The 23677-nt window shown below is 43.4% G+C and overlaps 1 protein-coding gene across 2 annotated transcripts in view; it reads left to right on the forward strand.

The window, feature by feature from the left end:
* The window catches only part of LOC137425443 (paired box protein Pax-5-like), a 154333-nt gene that overhangs the window by 120934 nt on the left and 9722 nt on the right, over positions 1-23677 (forward strand). For both annotated transcript variants that reach the window (XM_068113885.2, XM_078776654.1), the window contains exon 8: positions 19980-20081. In XM_068113885.2, coding sequence (XP_067969986.1) covers positions 19980-20081 — 102 coding nt within the window. The remainder of the gene's footprint in view (positions 1-19979; positions 20082-23677) is intronic.

Consider the following 23677-nt stretch of genomic DNA (forward strand, 5'->3'; position numbering starts at 1 on the left):
TAGAGAGTACTGGCGTACTCTCTGAATCCCTACATGGAGAGTACTAGCATACTCTGAATCCCTACATAGAGAGTACTAGCGTACTCTGAATCCCTACATAGAGAGTACTGGCGTACTCTGAATCCCTACATAGAGAGTACTGGCGTACTCTGAATCCCTACATGGAGAGTACTAGCGTACTCTCAATCCCTACATAGAGAGTACTAGCGTACTCTCTGAATCCCTACATAGAGAGTACTAGCGTACTCTGAATCCCTACATAGAGAGTACTAGCGTACTCTCTGAATCCCTACATAGAGAGTACTGGCGTACTCTGAATCCCTACATAGAGAGTACTGGCGTACTCTGAATCCCTACATAGAGAGTACTGGCGTACTCTGAATCCCTACATAGAGAGTACTGGCGTATTCTGAATCCCTACATAGAGAGTACTAGCGTACTCTGAATCCCTACATAGAGAGTACTCGCATACTCTCTGAAACCCTACATAGAGAGTACTAGCGTACTCTCTGAATCCCTACATAGAGAGTACTAGCGTACTCTCTGAATCCCTACATATAGAGTACTAGCGTACTCTCTGAATCCCTACATAGAGAGTACTAGCGTACTCTCGGAATCCCTACATAGAGAGTACTAGCGTACTCTCTGAATCCCTACATAGAGAGTACTAGCGTACTCTCTGAATCCCTACATAGAGAGTACTAGCGTACTCTCTGAATCCCTACATAGAGAGTACTAGTGTACTCTCTGAATCCCTACATAGAGAGTACTAGCGTACTCTCTGAATCCCTACATAGAGAGTACTGGCGTACTCTCTGAATCCCTACATAGAGAGTACTAGCGTACTCTCTGAATCCCTACATAGAGAGTACTAGCGTACTCTGAATCCCTACATAGAGAGTACTAGCGTACTCTGAATCCCTACATAGAGAGTACTGGCGTACTCTCTGAATCCCTACATAGAGAGTACTAGCGTACTCTCTGAATCCCTACATAGAGAGTACTAGCGTACTCTCTGAATCCCTACATAGAGAGTATTAGCATACTCTCTGATACAATACAACCAAATGGAGCATGAAAACATTTTTTTGAGGGTGTCATCTGGCGCCCCATTCACCCTGCGCGCCTGGTGCGGTCACCTCCTCCGCCCCTCCCTCCCACCCCATCACAACGCCACTGTCAGTGTGTGTGTGTGTGTGTGTGTGTGTGTGTGTGTGTGTGTGTGTGTGTGTGTGTGTGTGTGTGTGTGTGTGTGTGTGTGTGTGTGTGTGTCATACTTTTTGTGTCTATTTATTACGTACGTCTATTAATTAATTACGTACTATTAAAATGTACCTTTTAACCCTTTGGACTGCTGAGACCCCTTAGACCTTAGAAGACCCTTTAACACTTGAGACCCAGGACCCACAAGTCCCAGATGACCCAAAAGTCCCCGGGGATCCAAAAGACCCAGATGACCCAAAAGTCCTTAATGACCCAAAAGTCCCCAAGGAGCTGAAAAGTCCTTGATGACCCAAAAGTCCATGAGGACCCAAAAGACCCAAGAATCCCCAAGGACCCAAAAAGTCATCGATGACCCAAAAGTCACTGAAGACCCAAAAGTCCCTGTGGACACAAAGAGCCAGATGACAAAAAAGTCCTTAATGACCCAAAAGTCCCCACAGACCCAAAAAGTCCTTGACCCAAAAGTCACCAAGGACCCAAAAGACCCAAGATTCCCTGAGGACCGAAAAGACACAGATGACCCAAAAGTCCTTAATGACACAAAAGACCCAAAAAGTCCCCAAGGACCCAAAATGTCCTTGATTACCCAAAAGTACTAGCGGGGTATTCCTGGAGGCGGGGTTGCTATCTTTATCAAAAACTCTCTTCCTCACTCGCCCTGCACTGCACTCTCTCCACCTCACCCCCAGGAATACCTCTGGCTACGGCTTCCCCTTCGCTCCCACCTCTTGTTCATATGTGTGTTGTACCGTCCACCAAACAGTGATGACTCCATCTACATCTCGCTGTCTGATGATATGGACCAACTTCTATCTACTCATCCCAACTCTCTCTTCCTCATATGTGGTGATTTCAACTGTCATCATGCCAGTTGGCTGGGTGTGGGTACCTCTCTCACCAGCCATGGCTCCTCAGCAAAGGACTTCTGCGACTCACTGGGACTGACACAATCTGTCAATTTCCCGACCCGGATCTCAGTCAACGGAACATCTTCTCTTCTGGACTTGGTTATGTCTAACTTCCCTGAAAATGTCTGCTGCTCTTCTTCTGCTCCGATCGGCTCATCTGATCATGTGCTTGTCAAAGTGGACATCTCTCTGACCATTCTCAGAGAGCCTCCTCAGCGTCGACGAGTCTGGCATTTCACTCAGGCCAACTGGCACGGTCTTCAAGCAGCCATCAATCATCTGGACTGGTCTCCCATCTCTACCACCTCTGACATCAACTCATCCTGGGAATTCTTCCAAAGTAAATTGCTCTCTCTCATGCACAGATTTATCCCATCTCGTCTTCAGTTGTCATACCCTTCCTCCCGTCCATGGTACACGGAATCTTGTGGTGAGGCTGTTGCCCAGAAACAACTTGCCTTCGTCTCCTGGAAAGCAAATCCAACGGAAGGAAATCTCATTTCCTTCCACAAAGCCCGAAACAAGTGTGTGTCCACCCTCAGGAGAGCCAGGAAACAATATCTCTCCGTTCTCAAGACCGAACTCTCTTATCTGTCTCCCTCTTCCAAATCCTGGTGGCGTCTGGTCAAATCCGTTTCTGGTGTTTGTTCCCCCTCCATCCCCTCCCTTACCTCAAACGGCTACACAGCTGACTCCGCACGTGAAAAAGCTGAATGCCTCAACTCTGTGTTTGCCTCTAAATCTTGTGTCCCAAACCCATCCCTCTCTGTACCCACCATACCCAGTCGTACCCTGCTGCTCCTGGACTCCGTGTCCTTTCCTCCTGACAAGGTGGAAAAGTTTCTGTCAACCCTCGACTCTGATTCTGCAACTGGACCCGACGGCATCAGCCCACGGGTCCTAAAATCCTGCTCTGCTGCTCTGTCTCACCCTCTCTCTGTTCTCTTCACCCTCTCTTTTGCTCAAGGTCAACTGCCATCTGCTTGGAAATCAGCCAACATCACCGCTTTGCACAAAAAAGGTGCAAAAACAGATCATAGCAACTACAGACCAATCAGCCTTCTCCCAATTATCAGCAAAGTCATGGAATCCATCATTGCTTCTGATATGAAATCTTTCCTCTTCTCCAATGGCTTGATCTCTGATCATCAATTTGGTTTCAGACCAGGTCACTCTACTCTGGACATGCTGCTTCTGCTGTCTCAACAATGGATGGAGGTCCTCAATGCCAAACAGGAAATTAGAGCTGTCTCCCTCGACATATCACGTACCTTCGACACGGTCTGGCACCCCGCTCTGCTCACCAAACTCTCCTCCTTTGGTATCCATGGAAATCTCCATGCATGGCTGGCGGACTTCCTCTCTAGTCGTCGTCAACGTGTGGCCCTGAATGGGTTTCTCTCATCTCCTCTTCCTGTTCAGGCTGGAGTTCCCCAAGGCAGTGTTCTGGGCCCCGTGCTTTTTCTGGTCTTCATCAATGATCTCTCTGACTCTCTCGAAAATCCTCTCTATCTCTTTGCTGATGACTCCACTCTCTGCCGCTCCATTCCTCTTCCCTCAGATCGGCAGTCTGCTGCCTCCTCACTCTCTGAAGACCTGGACAAAATCACAGACTGGTCAAACAAGTGGAACATGTCTTTCAATCCTGACAAATCTCACACTCTTACTATGTCTCTCCGAAAAGATCGACTGGACAACCCTCCCATCTACTTTCTCAACAATCCTCTCCAAGAAGTTCTGTCGCTCAAGATTTTGGGTCTCACTATCTGCCATGATCTTTCTTGGGAAAACCACATTTCCGAGCTGGCCTCCAAAGCCAGTCGCCGACTGGGCATCCTCCGTCGTGCGAAGTCCTTCCTCGGCACACCTGAGCTCCTCACCACATTCAAGGCTTTCATCCGCAGCTCAATGGAATACTGTTCTCCCCTATGGGCCGGTGCTCCTGCCTCACACCTAGCTCGGCTTCACGCTGTTGAAACCAAAGCTTTCAGAATTATTGGAATCTCCCGCGATGAAGCTATCTCTGAGGGCCTTTCACTCACTCACCGCAGGCAGGTAGGTGGTCTTTCTTTCTTCTACCGACTCCTCTCCGGCCTTGCACCCCCAGCTCTCTCTGTGCTCTGTCCCCCAAATATTCCTACAGGTCGCACAAGATCTGCCAGCAACCCTCTGATGGTTAAACTGCCGAAATCTCGGCTCTCCGCTCACCTTCACTCTTTCATTCCTCTTTTCTCCCGCCTCTGGAACAAACTCCCTCACTCCCTTCAATCCCACTCCTCCCTCCAGGTCTTTAAAACAGCTGTTCACCACCATCTCTTATCTTCCCCCATCCAAAACCTTGATCTTTTCTACCCCCGCTAATTCACCCCAGATCCACCTTGTTTGAAATTCCAACTTCTTTCCTGGAAGTCCTGGCAGTGTCCATATGTTTTATACCTCTCCCACTGCCCCCTTCCCACGCCCCCCCCAAAGCCCTCGCCCTCTCTCAGATCTCTCGATGTCTCCATGTCTCTCGGTCCCTGCTCTCAAATGTTGTGTTTGTGTCCTTCCCCCTCTCTCCCCATCTTGTCTACCGCTCCCTGTTATATGTTTTATGTGTCGGTTTGTCTTTCTGTGTGATTAATGTTCGCTCTTTCACGAGCCTCGATATTGTATACAAAAAAAAAAAAAAAAAGGCCCTGAGGACCCAAAAGACCCAAGAGTCCCCGAGGACACAAAGGTCCTTAATGACCCAAAATACCCTAAGGTCCCCAAGGACCCAGAAAATCCTTGATTACCCAAAAGTCCCCGAGGACCCAAAAAGTCCTTGGTGACCCAAAAGTCCCTAAGGACCCCAAAAGTCCTTGATGACCCAAAGGTCCCCGAGGACACAAAAGATCCAAAAGAACCCAAGTACCCAAAATATCCAGATGACTCAAAAGTCCTTAATGACACAGAAGACCCAAAAAGTTCCCAAGGACCCAAAAGACCCAGATGATCCAAAAGTCATCAATGACCCAAAATACCCAAAAGTCTCCAAGTACCAAAAAAGTCCTTCATGACTCAAAAGTCTCCGATGACCTAAAAGACCCAAAGTTCCCAAGGACCCAAAAGATCCAGATGACCCAAAATTCCTTAAAGACCCAAAAGTCCCCAAAGACCCAAAAAGTCCTTGATAACCCCAAAAGTCCATGAGGACCCAAAATACCCAGATGACCCAAAAGTCCTTAATGACCCAAAAGACCCTCAAGTCCCCATGCACCCAAAAAGTCCTTGATGACCCAAAAGTCCCTAAAGTCCCCAAGGACCCAAAAAGTCATTGATGACCCAAAAGTGCCAGCAGATCCAAAAGTCCCCGATGGCCCAAAAGTCCCAGAGGACCCAAAAGACCCCCCCTGAGTCAGGCAGGCAGGTATGCTACAAGGCCGTGAATAACAATGAAAATTTGGTACAATGGACCAACGGGCCCCCTTGTGTATTCAAACGTTTTGCTTGCCATGATTATTTCCACATTTGTTTATCACGAATATTTATTATTTATTATTTTTGTATACAAGATCGAGGCTCGTGTAAGAACTAACATAAACGGACACATAAACATATAATAAAGGGAGCGGGAAACAAGATGGGGAGAGAAGGAAGCACACAAACACAACAACAGTAGATAACAGGGACATCGGAAGATATGTGGGAGGGAGAGGGCTTGGGGGGAGGGGGCAAGGGAGGGAGGTAGGGGTGGGGGGGGGGGGAGGTTTGAGGTATAAAACACATGGACACTGCTAGGACTTCCAGGAAAGAAGTCGGTATTTCAAAAAGGTGGATCTGGCGTGAATTAACGGGGGTAGAAAAGATCAAGGTTTTGGATGGGGGAAGATAAGAGATGGTGGTGGACAGTTGTTTTCAAGACCTGGAGGGATGAGTGGGATTGAAGAGAGTAAGAGAGTTTGTTCCAGAGGCGGGAGAAAAGAGGAATGAAAGAGTGAAGGTGAGCAGAGAGTCTTGATTTTAGCAGTTTAACCATAAGAGGGTTGCTGGTAGATCTTGTGTGACCTGTAGGAATATTTGGGGGACAGAGCCCAGATAGAGCTGGGGGAGCTAGGCCGGAGAGGAGTCGGTGGAAGACAGAAAGACCACCAACCTGCCTGCGGTGAGTAAGTAAGAGACCCTCAGAATCAGATTCATCGTGGGAGATTCCAATGATTGTGGAAGTTTTGGTTTCTACTTTATATTTTGGTTAACATCTGAGGATTGTTACGTCAATCCCTACGATAAACTTATGATGAATCGTATTGTTTTTATTGTATTCACTAGCGTGACGGCGCGCTCCGCGTGCCTCACCACACATCGTTTCAGAGGGGTAGGCATCTTTGACCACTTCGGTGTCTTTTAAGTTTCATGGTGTTTGGGTCTTCAGGGCCATTTGGGTCTTTTTTTTTTTTTTTTCTTTTTTGTTGTTGTTTTGTATACAAGATCGAGGCTCGTGAAAGAGCGAACATTAATCACACAGAAAGACAAACAGACACACAAAACAAATAACATCGGGAGCGGTAGACAAGATGGGGAGAGAGGGGGAAGGACACAAACACAACATTTGAGAGCAGGGACCGAGAGACATGGAGACATCGAGAGAACTGTGGGAGGGAGAGGGCTTTGGGGGGGAGGCATGGGAAGGGGGGGGGGGGGGGTGGGAGAGGTATAAAACATATGGACACTGCCAAGACTTCCAGGAAAGAAGTTGGAATTTCAAACAAGGTGGATCTGGGGTGAATTAGTGGGGGTAGAAAAGATCAAGGTTTTGGATGGGGGAAGATAAGAGATGGTGGTGAACAGCTGTTTTGAAGACCTGGAGGGAGGAGTGTGATTGAAGTGAGTGTGGGAGTTTGTTCCAGAGGCGGGAGAAAAGAGGAATGAAAGAGTGAAGGTGAGCAGAGAGCCGAGATTTCGGCAGTTTAACCATCAGAGGGTGGCTGGCAGATCTTGTGCGACCTGTAGGAATATTTGGGGGACAGAGCAAAGAGAGAGCTGGGGGAGCAAGGCCGGAGAGGAGTCGGTTGAAGACAGAAAGACCACCTATCTGCCTGCGGTGAGTGAGTGAAAGGCCCTCAGAGATAGCTTCATCGCGGGAGATTCCAATGATTCTGAAAGCTTTGGATTCAACAGCGTGAAGCCGAGCCAGGTGTGAGGCAGGAGCACCAGCCCATAGGGGAGAACAGTATTCCATTGAGCTGCGGATGAAAGCCTTGTATGTGGTGAGGAGCTCAGGTGTGCCTAGGAAGGACTTCGCACGACGGAGGATGCCCAGTCGGCGACTGGCTTTGGAGGCCAGCTTGGAAATGTGGTTTTCCCAAGAAAGATCATGGCAGATGGTGAGACCCAAAAGCTTGAGCGACAGAACTTCTTGGAGAGGATTGTTGAGAAAGTAGATGGGAGGGTTGTCCAGTCGATCTTTTCGGAGAGACATAGTAAGAGTGTGAGATTTGTCAGGATTGAAAGACATGTTCCACATGTTTGACCAGTCTGTGATTTTGTCCAGGTCTTCAGAGAGTGAGGAGGCTGCAGACTGCCGATCTGAGGGAAGAGGAATGGAGCGGCAGAGAGTGGAGTCATCAGCAAAGAGATACAGAGGATTTTCCAGAGAGTCGGAGAGATCATTGATAAAGACCAGAAAAAGCACAGGGCCCAGCACACTGCCTTGGGGAACTCCAGCCTGAACGGGAAGGGGATGAGATGAGAGAAATCCATTCAGGGCCACACGTTGACTACGACCAGAGAGGAAGTCCGCAAGCCATGCATGGAGATTTCCATGGATACCATAGGAGGAGAGTTTGGTGAGCAGAGCTGGGTGCCAGACCGTATCGAAGGCACGTGTCTTCAGGGTCTTTTGGATCCTCTGGGCCTTTAAGGGTATTTTGGGTCTTTGAGGTGTTTTGGGTGTTTATGGTCTTTTGGGTCTTTGGTGTCTTCAGAGGCTTTTGGGTCTTAAGGGTCTTCGGGGGCTTTTGGGTCTTAAGGTTCTTTTGGTTCTTCTTGGTCTTTAAGGGTATTTGGGTATTTTTGGGTGTTTGGGGTCTTTTTGGTCTTCGGGGTATTTTGGGTCTTTGGGGTCTTCAGGGTCTTTTGGGTCTTCAGGGGTGTTTTGGGTCTTCGGGGTGTTTTGGGTCTTCAGGGTGTTTTGGGTCTTCGGGGAATTTTGGGTCTTCGGGGAGTTTTGGGGCTTCGGGGAGTTTTGGGTCTTCAGGGTGTTTTGGGTCTTCGGGATGTTTTGGGTCTTCGGGATGTTTTGGGTCTTCGGGATGTTTTGGGTCTTCGGGGTGTTTTGGGTCTTCGGGGTGTTTTGGGTGTTCGGGGTGTTTTTTGGTCTTCGGTGTGTTTTGGGTCTTCGGGCTGTTTTGGGTCTTCGGGGTGTTTTGCGTGTTCGGGGTGTTTTGGGTCTTCGGGGTGTGTTGGGTCTTCTGGGTATTTTGGGTATTCGGGGTCTTTTCGGTATTCGGGGTGTTTTGGGTCTTCATGGTGTTTTGGGTCTTCGCGTATTCGGGGTCTTAGTGTATTCAGGGTCTTTTTGAGCCTCAGGGCCTTGAAGGGTATTTGGGGTCTTGGGGGTCTTCAGGGTATTTTGGGTCTTCAGTGGTCTTGGTGGTCTGAAGGGTCTTGGGGGAATTAAAGGGTCATCAAAGGTCTGAGGGGTCTCAGCAGTCTTAACGCAATTAAGAGGGTTAATTAAGAGGGTGGTAATTTTATTTGAAGAAGAAGAAGACGTTTTCGTCGCATATAAACATACATACATAGCGACATACATAACCATATACGTTTGCTCTATTATAATAAGAATTATAATAAGATTTGAACCCCTTCATTTGGTTTTATCCTGAGTTAGAATTCATCTTTTTATAGAAAAATATAAACAACTACATGCTTTGTTCCAAGGGTTTGTATGTGTGTTTGAAAGCTTGTCATGTATTGATGCCAACTCAACCCGTCGTCTGGTGAAACTCCCAAAATCTAGAATCACTGCTCATCTCTACTCACTCGTTACTCTTTTTCCTACCTGTGGAACCAAACTTCCTCAGTCTGTCCAATGTCATCTTTCAATCCAGGGCTTCAATACAGTTGTTCACCACCATCTCAGGCCCCAGCCACAATCATGATCTTTTCTACCCTCGTTAACACTCCCCAAGCCAACCGTTTTCTGGGTTACCGGGTTTCCGCCCGCTCCATCGTCCTCCCCTTCATTTCTATTTCTACTTTGTATTTTTTAATTTATCTATTTTTGTTACATTTCTGTTTCTTCCCCAATTTTCCCTCCCATTTATATGATTGAGAGTTTGTGGTTGTGTCCATCTTGTTCACCCGTGTGTTCTCCTGCCTTTGCTCTCATTCTTTCACATGTCCTTTACCCCTGCAAGTCGCCCTCTATTTTGCTGTGCCATGAACTGTTGGTGCGTGTTTCCCCCATCCCAATATTTCTACTGTTCCTATCATTCTGTTGCTATTGTTCTGTTACGTCCTGGTCCATTCTTTGTTCTAGCTCCTCCATGTGACCCGACTCAATATACAAAAAACTGAACAAAGATTTCACCTCTTCCCTTGCATTTATTTTGGAAGTGTGAGTAGATATGATTATTCATCGTCTATTTTGGCCTTCTAAGATGCTGCCTTTGTATATGTCTTACTACCTGTGAAGCATGATCTTGTGTGTGTGTGTGTGTGTGTGTGTGTGTGTGTGTGTGTGTGTGTGTGTGTGTGTGTGTGTGTGTGTGTGTGTGTGTGTGTGTGTGTGTGTGAGGCATGCTTTCTGTGTCCATTTATTACGTATGACTATTAATTAATTACGTACTTTTCAAATGTACCTTTTAACCCTTTAGACTGCTGAGACCCCTTAGACCTTGGAAGACCCTTTAACACTTGAGACCCAAAGGACCCAAAAGTCCCAGATGACCCAAAAGTCCCCGGGGATCCAAAAGATCCAGATGACCCTAAAGTCCCCGAGGACCCAAAAGTCCCAAAAGACCCAGATGACCCAAAAGTCCTTAATGAGCCAAAAGTTCCCGAGGACCCAAAAGACCACGAGGAAATGAGTTCCTGTTTTGGTGTTAAATGAGTAGACTGACTGATTGTTGTCCCCATATGAGCCTTATTAGCCTCATGATTGCTATGATCCCAGGTTCAAATCTCATATACTGTGTTGATTTATTAATCGTCTCCTATTAATCTTGTCTTTCATGCAATGTATGTCGAGCTACTTAAAGAAGGTACTTCATAGACTGTACAAATGAAATGAGTCCCAACAAGCTTTACACTAGTCTTAGGCCTGCTCACTAATATTGCTTTTATATAAATTCATTTGTTCATTTTGATGCCAATTTTGTGGAATCTCCATGACTTGCATTGACCCACGGGTGAAGGAGGTGATTAACGAGAAGGTAAATAACAAAGAAGAATGCTTCGTGAATAAACACAAGTGACAGTTTTCGTTTTGTGTCACCGGCTGAGCCGCGGGCATGACATTCTCGTGGAATAATAGAAAATGTACGGTGTCGCTGAAGAATAATGTATACATCCCTGGCTGCAGTATAGTTTGTCTCCTTATGAAATGGTGACTTTCCTGCATATGATTTTATTATGTTGGTCAATATTTACGAATCGATTATCATAATTGAATAAAATTAACTCGGGGCTTAGTTTTTGCATGAAATTTCAAGAATCCCAATGATGGCCATGTTGGTGTTTCACCCATTCGCTTTTGCAGACTTCAAGAGCTGCTTTCATAATTTTGGGCAAACATGCTCGGCGATTTCCATTTCGAATTTGGCCAGGGCCCCAAGTTGGTTAGAAAACAATATTTAGAAGTCGGATTAATGGGCATTCCTCTTTTTTCCATTCCTCTTTTCTCCCGCCTATGGAAAAAACTCCCCACTCCCTTGAATCCCACTCCTCCCTCCAGGTCTTTAAAACAGCTGTTCACCACCATCTCTTATATTCCCCCATCCAAAACCTTGATCTTTTCTACCCCCTGTTAATTCACCCCAGATGCACTTTTTTGAAATTCCAACTTCTTTCCTGACGTCTGAGCAGTGTCCATGTGTTTTTTTCAATCTCTCCCACCCCCACACCCCTTCCCACGCCTCCTTCCCCCAAGCTCTCTACCTCCCACAGATCTCCCGATGTCCCTGCTCTCAAATGTTGTGTTTGTGTGCTTCCCTCTCTCTCCCCATCTTGTCTCCCGTTCCCTTTATTTCGTCTTATGTGTCCGTTTGTTTTTTTTGTCATTAATGTTAGCTCTTACACGAGCCTCGATCTTGTATACAAAAAAAATAATATTTGTACGACGAGGAATTTGAATCAGTAACAGCATATCAATGTCAAATATTGTATTGAGACAAAAGGTGCACCCACGGATGTTTTACATACAATGTTTAGATATTGTTTCTTGAAAATATATTTTATGACCGTGGTGCATTCTCATCTAGACATTATTACAAGATAAAGGTAATGAGCCAATTTTGAAGAGTTGTAGGCAAAAGAGTTGTAACATATGTTGTAGGTGAAGTTGAAGAGTTGTAGGCAAAAAACATATGTGGCCTGTTTCGTGCAAACAATTGTCACGAGTTTCAAATATGTGGTGATAAACAGACATTTCATGCAGTAGCAAGGTAATGTCACCGATATCTTTTGATGCTTCCGCCGACAAAGTCGTCGGAGGCATTATGTTTTCGGGTTGTCCGTCCGTCTGTCTGTCTGTCCGTACAGGCTAAACCTCGTTTTTCTCAGCAACCATATGTCCAATTGAGACCAAACTTTCAGGGTAGGAGTGACACCCATGCAGAATGTTTTTATGTTCATTGTGATGTCAGGTCACGTGGTATGGCAGCCATCTTGGATTAAAAGCAAATAATTAAAAAAATTATTTCTCAGAAACCACTGAATGGAAAAATTTGAAACTTGCCACATTGTCAAGTACTCCCAATGGGGAACAAAAGCATGATAATGATGACATCATAGGTGAAGTGGTATACCAACCAAAAATGTTTTAATCAAATTCCTTATCCTAAAAATCTGAAATTGCATGCACATGATCTATAACCCATTTGCATTGAAATATTAAATTTATGACATCATAGGTCACATGGTTTGGCAGCCATATTGGATTTAATGGAAATATTAAATAATTATATCTCTGAAACTGCTCACCCTATCGATGCGAACTTTTACCAATATCATCTAACAGCACTGTTGCATATAGTTTGAAAATGATGATGTCATAGGTCACGTGGTTTGGCAGCCATCTTGGATAGAAAAACGAACCTTATCTGATCAACACAAAACTTCACAAACGTGATCCCCTACCCATACATATGCAGATTGATGGCATCTACCCATTGTGGGACTATGCGGAGGCATATTGGCGACACATTCGCATTGTTCTCGTTTGAACTTTTTTCGGTAGTAGGTTGTAGACAGCAACCACCCAAGTTAGTACTACCGTTCTGACTTAGGAGTGTTAAAGTGGTGCCCGGAACCATCTTACACTCTCCGTATCAGGATTTCTGGTCTTACCTTTTGTCTCACTCAAACTACAGTTACCGGGCTAGCTTCAATATGTCTTTCTCGTTAAAAAAAACATCATACACTTTTCATCATACACTTTCCTTCTCTTTTATTTAAGGCCTTGCCTTGATGGGGGCTATATAGTCCATGCCTGGAGCCTTCAGCATAATAAAAATAAATAAATCAACTATGCAAGTAATCCATTAACAAAAGAAAATCTATAAACCATATATTGTTTAAGTGCTCCATAAGCAGTCAATCCCTTTAACATCATTCCAACAATTTATCATTGTTTGACATCACAATAAAGCTGCTCAAATGCAAATTCTGTACTGACAGAAGAGTTACAATATGAAGATGTCACAACAATAACTCAATTAGTATGTACACCTACCCAAAAGAGTCGATTTATATTATTATGGAAGCAAAATAGTTTATTCTACTTTGCCTTTTTATTTATCGATAGCCTCATGATGCTAAAAAAATTTTTTTTAAATCTGCATCTCTTCACAATGGAGTTCTTTAAGATTATTAAATGATGAGTTTATCTATCCCACTCAGTCGCAAACCTTTGGAGGAGATTTAAAGATGTATTGGGAATGATCCATTTAAGTCGGGTTATGTTCCTCGAAAACACGACTTGAACTGATGTGACGTTAACTGATCAGATATTTCCCATAAGTATGAACTGAAATACAGGAGATACGTTACAGCACTCCAATACTACATATGTTAAGTCTTAATAAATTACAAATTATACAATTTAATGAGGGAGAATAATACCAAATAATAGAGGAAAGTAAATACAGTATAATATTGTCGTGCGAATCCCTCCGGTTAACACCAGGGACCGCAGATGGACCAAACGGATTTAATGGAGGCGACGACCAAACACGGATTTGACTATGAAGCGCGGGAAGAAGAAGAGAAGAGGAAGAAGCAGGAAAAGCGCTTACCTGGAGCGCGCCGACTGCAGCTCCGTTTCTGTCGGGAATTAACGAACTCGAACAACCCAAGATTTAATGTACAAAAATAGAGATTTATTCCGGACCCGATACAATGAAATGCGACGGTAAATAAATAATGATCCTAACTTGGGATCCCACACACCAGACTCAACAACAGGACACAGGAATGATTGAAAGGAAAATAAAGCGTTATGGCGTGTATTTGTGAAATGTGGTGCGTCTTAACTGTCCATCGTCTTGCCGTGTCCGCCGTCCAAATGCGGCTCCGTTCGGACCCGCTCGTGCGCCACCAGGCCACGAACAACCCGCTCGCCCCGGCCTCGTCTGTTCAGCGGCACGCCTCGCTCCAAGCTCCAAATCGATCGCACACAAGCTCCCGCCCGCTCACAGCACCGAAAGCACCGAGCACCGAGCACCGCTCCAAGCACCATGAAGATGGCGAACCAACGACCACCAGGGACCTCCCAAGACCAAGAAGGGAAGCGCAGAGACAAGAGACCAGCGAGGAAAGAGAGAGACAGAGCCAGACGAGTCAGAGAGAGTTGTGCAGCGCAAGAGCCAGAGAGCGCAAGACGTCGTGCAGCATCAAGAGACCAGCGAAGAAGAACGGGGAAAAAGGGAGAGAGGGCCAAAGGAGAGCAAATGCGAATGCATGCTATGAAAACCCAAGAGAGCTGCTAACTAAGAGCTGCTGAAATGTCATGCAGCGCAAGACAGCCAGAGAGGGACGTGCAGTGCAAGAGGGAAAATGTCGTCCGGCACACCCTTTTATAACCTTCCTCGACTCTCCTCCAATGTTCTGTTTTGCTGGCGCCCTCTCATTGGCCGAGTGCTTCTCGCAACGGTATTGCTCGCCCTGATTGGCTGGAGGTTCGCGCCTTCCACGCCAACCAATCACATGTTCCCTGTAGCATGGTTATAGCTCATGTCACTCGATGTTGCTAGGCCTGCCAGAGGTGTAGCTGGCGGCGGCCATCCGGCAGTGCCCCGATCTGGCTTCCTGCCTGTTTTCCAAAGTCGTTGTAAGGGAAGGGGATTTAATTACTGTGTGCACTAAAGGGCCTATCTAAGTGTTTATATGTGTATGCATTGCCATAAGGTAGAGTCCCTGTATAAAGAGAGTTGCGCCATGCGCTGACCCGAGATTTCTGGTCACGTGATTTCGTGGCGCCATTTTGTGTCTAACTTAACCGTGCGTGAACGTCAGCTTGGTACAGGAATGTTGTTTATTGCCAAACAATCATCATGTTCTGTACTGAATGTATGAACCAAGTTTTGTACTGAATGTTTACTGTGTTGGCCTCATCGTGTTCCTGGTGAAATTAAACAAGTTATGGTGAATACGACGTCGTATCTGTGCTTTTCCATATCTGTTCGACTAGACGAACCGTGCACACTGCAGGTATTTTTAAAAGTTTTTTCTCTGTTTAATTACGGCTTGGCGCAGTCGAAAATTAAGTGTTAATTAAGTCGCCAGCTATGAAACATATTAATCCATCAGGCAATATCCATCAGATTTCTGGGCAAGGGTGTAGTAATAAATGAACGTTTCAATCTTACTAGATGCCGATGACGTTTTCCTTATGTCAGAGACAGAAGCTGACTTGCAGCTTGTTAAATCATTACAATGGAAATTGAATATAAATGTCGATAAAACTAAAGTTGTACACTATAGAAATATGGCAATACCACGTAGAGAATTTGTTTTAAGTGTGTTAGACTATATGTCGGCTGGAAGTCCTACACCGGAATTGCTGTCGGCACCCTTTAAAAAATATTGGATATGCCCACACTCCTTTCTAAAAGTTATTAAAATTCAGAGAACGACAGCATTGGTTTGTCTTACTTATAATGTTAGCTCTTATATGCAGTGTTGGCTTGTAATATGCATTGCCATACCACTTTTAATATCACCACACAGCTCTTTTTCATGGCAATAGCTGAGTTTTTGACAAAACAAATATCACCTGTATGTAATAATAAGACTAAATATGTGTAGTAAAAATTTTTTTAGCAGGTTTACAATATATCACCCCATATCGCGAATGTACATGTATATCTAATCCGACACACTTAGACACAAAATGGCGTCCAAATTTGAGTTGACACAACTCTCTATATACAGGGACTCTACCATAAGGGACAAAGGAATGATTACCAGGTGTATGTTCACAGGTATACTCTTATCCCGACAAACCGCCTAAAAACACAGAACTTATTACAAGGTAGATTCCCTATCGCGATAGTCGAATACCTACCTATACAGATCTACCTGACTCTAGATATACCTCTACCCAAATTCATAACAATATATACAGTATTTACACACAAATAAAAATTATATATTACAAAAAACAATAAAATAGGATAAGTAATAGGTACTTATCTTTTCATAGGTACATCAATATTTACATAGTGTGTATTTGCCCACATCTACATAGGGATTAGGAGGGCGATGGGGCTTGAGGGAGTCGAGATACGAGATACGAGGTGGAGAGGCGAGTGGTGGAGTTATGGAGACTAAGAGGTAGAAGTGACTGCCTCATCGTCCGATAGCGAGTGATCGATTAAGTACATACTAGAGACAAAAAACTTACACCTGATCACAGGATGAGGTTTCCTCGTTCTTTCATCAGTCACGTGATTGGGCGGTAACGAATCTGCCACCTAGAAACCGTTATTCGAGAAGGTTCCTGATCACGTGATTTGCTTTTGCTGGAACACCTTTGGCTCTTCACTCATGCCCCTTACTGCACGGTGCACAAAAACATAACTTAGTGAGTGATCAAGCAACTTACAAATGATAATAAACAATTTGGGTGACGACGTAATACTGATCAATGACTGAAACTGATAATAATGTCCCATATTTGTCAACGACGTTAAAATAAGACGTAAACTGACGTGACTAAAACTGATCACTAATTGTATAAGACCGTGTAATGACATTCACTCCAATTTGATCATCCTCTAAGTAACGTTTACAGTGTGTTCATTTCACAAAGCATGAAAATGTTCCACTTATTGGAAGCAATGTTAATGCTCAGTCACTAAATGTTAGCAATTTGTTCAACTGCCTCTTAATAAAATCCTCCAGAACAGGTTATAGCAAATGGTGACCTCTATCAGCGATGCAAGTGTGGCAACAATATGCAGAATATCAATTGTCAGTCACTTAATTTTCACAGAATGCTTTATGTTTACCCAGTGGACTACTTACTATAGCCTCCTGACAATGTGTGACGCCTGTATTGGTACAATGGGCATGAATGAAAGGTAAATGAAATGAAGACATGGTAGCTGCAAAAAACAGTGAAGAAATCTTTCTTTTTTTTATTGTGGGGGCCTAAAACACTTCCCTACACCCCACTAAGGAATTTAATGAATGGGGCCAGGAATCATTTAATATATCTGTGCACAGAGCTACAAAGTGCACAGAGCAATTCAAAAACATAGGGGCAATACCCCTGGCGCTCACCTGGTAGAATAAACAGTATACTGCACTGACTAAAGGTATTTTAAACCAATTTCAATGGTTGCTAGAAGACAGGACAGCATGTAGAATCATACTGACATAATCATAAGAGTTTAAACAAACTAATTTAAAAATACCTATTTTGGGGGGTACCCCCTTCCCCCTCCTCCATAGACCACCTTAGACCCCAATCTTTTAAATGCCAGAAACAAACTTTGGTAAAACACTGTTGATTAAGGTTGTGATGAACTTTCATCGAAATTGTTTGTGTAGTTTAATAGAAGAAAGCAAATATCTATTTTTGGGGGGTCAAACCTGGACCCACTTTGACCCCCTGTAGACTCCCAAAGGGGCAGATTTTTTTTAATGTTGTGAACAAACTTTAGTACATCACGGGTGATAAAGGTTGTGGTAAATTTCATGAAAATAGTGTGTGTAGTTTCAGAGGAAAAAGCAAATTCCTATTTTGAGGGGTCAAACCTGGATCCACTTTAACCCCGGTAAACCCCTTAGACCCCGATTTTTAAATGCCGTGAACAAACTTTAGTCACAACACAACAAATATAATTTGTACCAAATTTGGTCGCAATCCCATCAGCAGTTTCGGAGAAGAAGTTTCAAGTGTTTATACGGATTGACTGACGGACGGACGACGCGCCATCGTATAAGCTCCCCTGAACTTCGTTCCAGGTGACCTAACAATAAAAAAGATCTTTGTCAATTTTTTTTTTGTGGCCTAAAACACTCCACGGCACTCACTGATGAACCTCTGAAAGTTTGATGAAGATCCATTCGACATCTCTGAAAAATGTCCACACACAGACACCCGGTGTGTCCACCCGGTGTGTACCCCGGTTTAGAATAGGTACACCATATCCCTGCGCATCGTAAGAGGCGACTAAGGGTTGGCGTCAGGAAGGGCATCCGGCCATAAAAACATTGCCTCAAACAGGGAACCATGATTGTCATGGGGTCCGCAAGGCTAACCCCCGCTCTAGCAGGGAAAATGGCCTTAAAACGATCATTCATTCATTTATTCATACAGACACAGACAAATGTCTCTCTTGTAGTGTGTATATACAGTATATACACACACGCACACATATATATATATATATTCGAGGGTCGGTATGAATGTAATGGCTCTTATTTTATTTTTCACTAAACATAATTCCAATTACAGGAAATATGGATATGTGGCAAATACAAAATATTTTTTCACACAGTTTCTGTCAACTGTAATGCACTTTATGTAAAAGGTCCATTCCATCTCAGCTGCTCCTCCATTCCATAGTTCATTCCATCGTTTGGTCAATCTCACCCTGAGCTCCACACTGAACTGCTCTCAATGGCAGCTGTGCCCTTCCTCAAATACAGTGAACAACATGGAAAACAGTAATCAAGATGAGGCCTCACCAGGTATAACGTCGACATCACCTCCTTCGATCTATAAACGATGCCCCTGTGAATACAAACCTAATCACTACAGCAAATCACACAACGTTGTTCAATCTCAACTAAACATCAATCACAACAAATGGTCCCATGTCCTCTCGGATTCATAGTTGTTCTCCACCACACGTGCTTTTCCTTACTGCTCCAGATAGTTTTTTTATTTTCTTTTTTAAGAAAGATGGCTCAAAGAAATGTATAATATAATGAATGGCATTGATAAATTGGATGCAGTAGAGTTTATTACCAGGTTGGACAGTGACAAGGCCATGAGGCATAGTTTAAGAGTAAATAATGACTGTGTTTAGACAGTATCAAGCTAGTGGGTATGTCACAGCCATGAATGTGTGGAATGGTGTGTTTGGGAAGATAGTAACAGCAGGACACAGAAAGATCAGTTGGAAAATGGAGTTGGATGGGACCTATAAATCAATGGGGATTGAAGGTACACAGACAGAGGCATAAACGGTAAAAAGACCTGGATTGAATTGGTTGATCTGTGGGTGTTGTGTGCATGTTGTGATGTCTACATACTGTATCTTGAAATATTGATTATCTGAGTTGAAGAGGTTGTCAACCATCAGGATGCTGTCTGTGTTAATGCAACTCTCACCTAACTGCCTTTCCTTGCCCAAAGCAATCACCATATGTAGAGATTGTGCTTTCTGTCATGTGTATCTCGTGCCTGGCCTACCCCTGCTGTTTATCTTCCTCCTTCCCAATGAGGGGTTTTGGGGGTTGAATTGGGTTTGTGACGAGGGTGGGGTTGGTGTCGTGGAGGGTGCGTGTGTTCATGGTTTGGATAATTGGGCAGGAGTCGGGGGCTTGTGCATGTGGCACGTGCCTTTCTCGTGTTGAGAATTCCTTGTACTTCCTTGTAAAGCAAAAGTTTACTTTGATTGACAATAATGTTGAAATAACAAAATATTTTCATTTTCTTATTCATCTATTTTATTACTTATGTTACTGGCTAGTGAAGCTTGCAGATCAAATCAAATTTAGAAAATGGAAATTGGATGTCTGTGCCAGGTGGATACTCCACCTGATAGCAATTTGAAATGCTGGATGTGACAAATTGAAAACAGAGGCTCACATTGGAGAGATGGAGGGGGGTAATGGAAGAAATCTACAAAGGATGATAGTGACCAGAAATTAGACTTGGTGACACCATCATGACCCAGAGTCAACACATTAGTTGAATCACAGTGACTCAACACCAACCACAAAATTAAATGCAAACATTCAAATCTTCCAACTGATTTAATACTGTGTGCGTGCGTGCACTTACACACGTCCTTAACCCATTTTTATGTTTACGTATTATAATATAATGTCCCATAGGTGGTTATGTCTATTACTATCAAGCAATGCATCACATACTGTAATTCTTCAAAATTTTGCTGTTTCACCCATCCATGTGCCAACCAGGGAGAGAGATGGGGAACACTACGCTGCCGGGATACCCACCACATGTGCCACCCACTGGCCAAGGAAGCTACGCAACACCAACACTCACAGGTGTTGTGGCAGGTAATTCCTCATGGCTTCTCTGTTGCCTAAGAATAGCCTCGTTTCCCTAGTATTACAAAAGCTAACCATTTGCCCAGGCGGGCATTCAACGGCACTTTTACTGCCTTGTGCCGGTCTTGTTCATAACGTCGTGTGGTGCATCCCAAATTACCACTGCTTGCTCCCACACCAATGTGCGCGCCACATTTTCACCTTTTATTTATTTAAGCGCTAGTGGAACGGGCCTTATAATAGGCAGCAGGAGAAGAAACGGGATGGAAGTTCGCTCGGCCGCTCAGAATATCGTCTCATTACTTGGGGATGTACGTTCCTGTGCAAATAGCGGGATGGGACTCAGCCCGACCATGCGTTCGGTTTAAATCCACTTCCGAAAGGCTTCTGTATTACTCTTATGACCTGTTTTTATTTAAATGGATGAAAAACTGTCAACGCTCCACATGCTTCTCTCAGCATGCATCAGCCACTTTGGCCTTTGTTATAAAAGCACAATTCCTTGCCAATAAATTTGAGACTCATGACCATTTTATATATTTTAAATCAGCCAATCACACCTGGACACATTCCAGTGGGCATAAATACGGACAATTTTTAAATAATGAAACCTGGCAGTTATTACTGGAATTTTTATTACCGAAGAGAAAATATCCAACATCGTTTTTTATCCAACATTGCACACATCGTTTTTTATCCGACATTGCACACATCGTTTTATTATCCGACAATGCACACATCATTTTATTATCCGACAATGCATACATCGTTTTTTATCCAACATTGCACACATCTTTTTATTATCCAACGATGCATACATAGTTTTTTTTATCCAACATTGCACACATCGTTTTTTATCCGACATTGCACACATCGTGTTTTATCCGACATTGCACTCATCATTTTATTATCCAACAATGCAGACATCATTTTTTATCCGACATTGCACACATTGTTTTTTTATCCAACATTGCACACATCATTTTTTATCCAACATTGCATACATCGTTTTTTATCCGACATTGCACACATCATTTTTTATCCGACATTGCACACATTGTTTTTTATCCGACATTGCACACATCATTTTATTATCCAACAATGCATACATCGTTTTTTTATCCGACATTGCATACATCGTTTTTTATCCGACATTGCATTCATCATTTTTTATCCGACATTGCACACATCGTTTTTTATCCGACATTGCACACATCGTTTTTTATCCAACATTGCACACATTGTTTTTTATCCGACATTGCATTCATCGTTTTTTATCTGACATTGCACACATCATTTTTTATCCAACATTGCACACATCATTTTATTATCCAACAATGCACACACTGTTTTTTATCCGACATTGCACACATCGTTTTTTATCCGACATTGCACACATTGTTTTATTATCCAACATTGCACACATTGTTTTTTTATCCGACATTGCATACATCGTTTTTTTTATCCGACATTGCACACATCGTTTTATTATCCAACAATGCACACACTGTTTTGTATCCCACATTGCACACATCATTTTTTATCCGACATTGCACACATTGTTTTATTATCCAACATTGCACACATTGTTTTTTTTATCCGACATTGCATACATCGTTTTTTTATCCGACATTGCACACATTGTTTTATTTATCCAACATTGCACACACTGTTTTTTATCCCACATTGCACACATCATTTTTTATCCGACATTGCACACATTGTTTAATTATCCCACATTGCACACATTGTTTTATTATCCAACAATGCATACATCGTTTTATTATCTGACAATGCATACATCATTTTATTATCCAACAATGCATACATCGTTTTTTTATCCGACATTGCACACATCGTTTTTATCCGACATTGCACACATCGTTTTTCATCCGCCATTGCACACATTGTTTTTTGTTTTCTGACATTGCACACATCGTTTTTTATCCAACATTGCACACATTGTTTTTTATCCCACATTGCACACATCGTTTATTATCCGACATTGCACACATATTTTTACCCGACATTACACACATCATTTTTTTGGTTCACGAGTTATCAAATGACCACTATATTCATCGTGTGTGTGTGTGTGTGTGTGTGTGTGTGTGTGTGTGTGTGTGTGTGTGTGTGTGTGTGTGTGTGTGTGTGTGTGTGTGTGTGTGTGTGTGTGTGTGTGTGTGTGTGTGTGTCCCTGCAGCATAACTACCCGATGATATCATTCGATCTTGGTGAAACTTTGGTGGGAGGTTGATATCATGATCTAGTTGTGTCCTGCCTAAAGTGGACGTATTGCGCCCATTGTGAGCGGAGCCACGCCCGAAAAAGATGTCTTTTTAGGGGGTAATCGAGTTCAAGCTACATCTTCTCCGGGGGGTTTGGTGGAATCTGACAGGGGTTTCGGTATTTGGTTAGGCCAACCAATGTCATGTGTCTAGCCCCACAGAGCTCGATTTTTCATTTTCGCCCCAAGGTCAAGGTCACAAGGTCACGAAATTTAGAAACGTCGATTTTTGATGGTTTTATTACATTGTTCGCTTCCTGATCGGGTGAAATGTCGTACATGATCTTATATTATCACATACATCATGAAATACAAGTTTTCCAACAAATTTCAGAATATTCGACCTTTGACCTTTGAAGGTCACAAAGGTCAAATTTTCAAAGTTGTCGGAATCAAACCGAATTTTCGGTATTGTGGAGCTATCTAACCTCATAACTGATTATACATTATTTTTCTATCTCATTTCAAGGTCGGTAACCTTCGTTTTGACATTTCAAGGTCACAAAGGTCAAATTTTCAAAGTTGTCGGAATCGAACCGAATTTTCGGTATTGTGTAGCTAACTAGTCTCATAACAGATAATACATTCCTATTTATATTTTTTCAATGTCGGTTTTGACTTTTAAAGGTCACAAAGGACGGCCATTTCAAAGTAGTCCGTCCTTTGTCATTGAATACCGCTCGCTCGTGAACCATCGTCGTCTCCTGACTTGTCTTTCTTAAGTCTGTTCCTCACAAATGTAATCTTTTATTGAACATTAACGGTTCTTACTAAATTATTATATTAACATGAAAGGATGTTAAAAATAAAACGAATTCTACAACATGCACCCTATACTTACTTTATTGGTTCACGAGTTATCAAACAGAGTGACCACTATATTCGTCATGGGTGTATGTCTGTGTGTCTGTCTGTCCGCAACATAACTACCCGATGATATCATCTGATCTTGATGAAACTTGGGTGGGAGGTTGATATCACGATCTAGTTGTGTCCTGCCTAGATTGGGCGTATTGCGCCCATTGTGGGCGGAGCCACGCCCGAAAAAGATGTATTTTTAGGGGGTAATCGAGTTCAAGCTACATCTTCTCCGAGGGAGTTGGTGGAATCTGACAGGGGTTTCGGTATTTGGTTAGGCCAATGTCACGTGTCTAGCCCCACGGAGCTCGATTTTTCATTTTCGCCCCAATGTCAAGGTCACAAGGTCACGAAATTTAGAAAAGTCGATTTTTGATGGTTTTATTACATTGTTCGCTTCCTGATAAGGTGAAATATCGTACATGATCTTATATTATCACATACATCATGAAATACAAGT

The sequence above is a fragment of the Myxine glutinosa genome, chromosome 4, assembly GCF_964187855.1.
Source record: "Myxine glutinosa chromosome 4, kmMyxGlut1.1, whole genome shotgun sequence".
Taxonomy (NCBI): Eukaryota; Metazoa; Chordata; class Myxini; order Myxiniformes; family Myxinidae; genus Myxine; species Myxine glutinosa.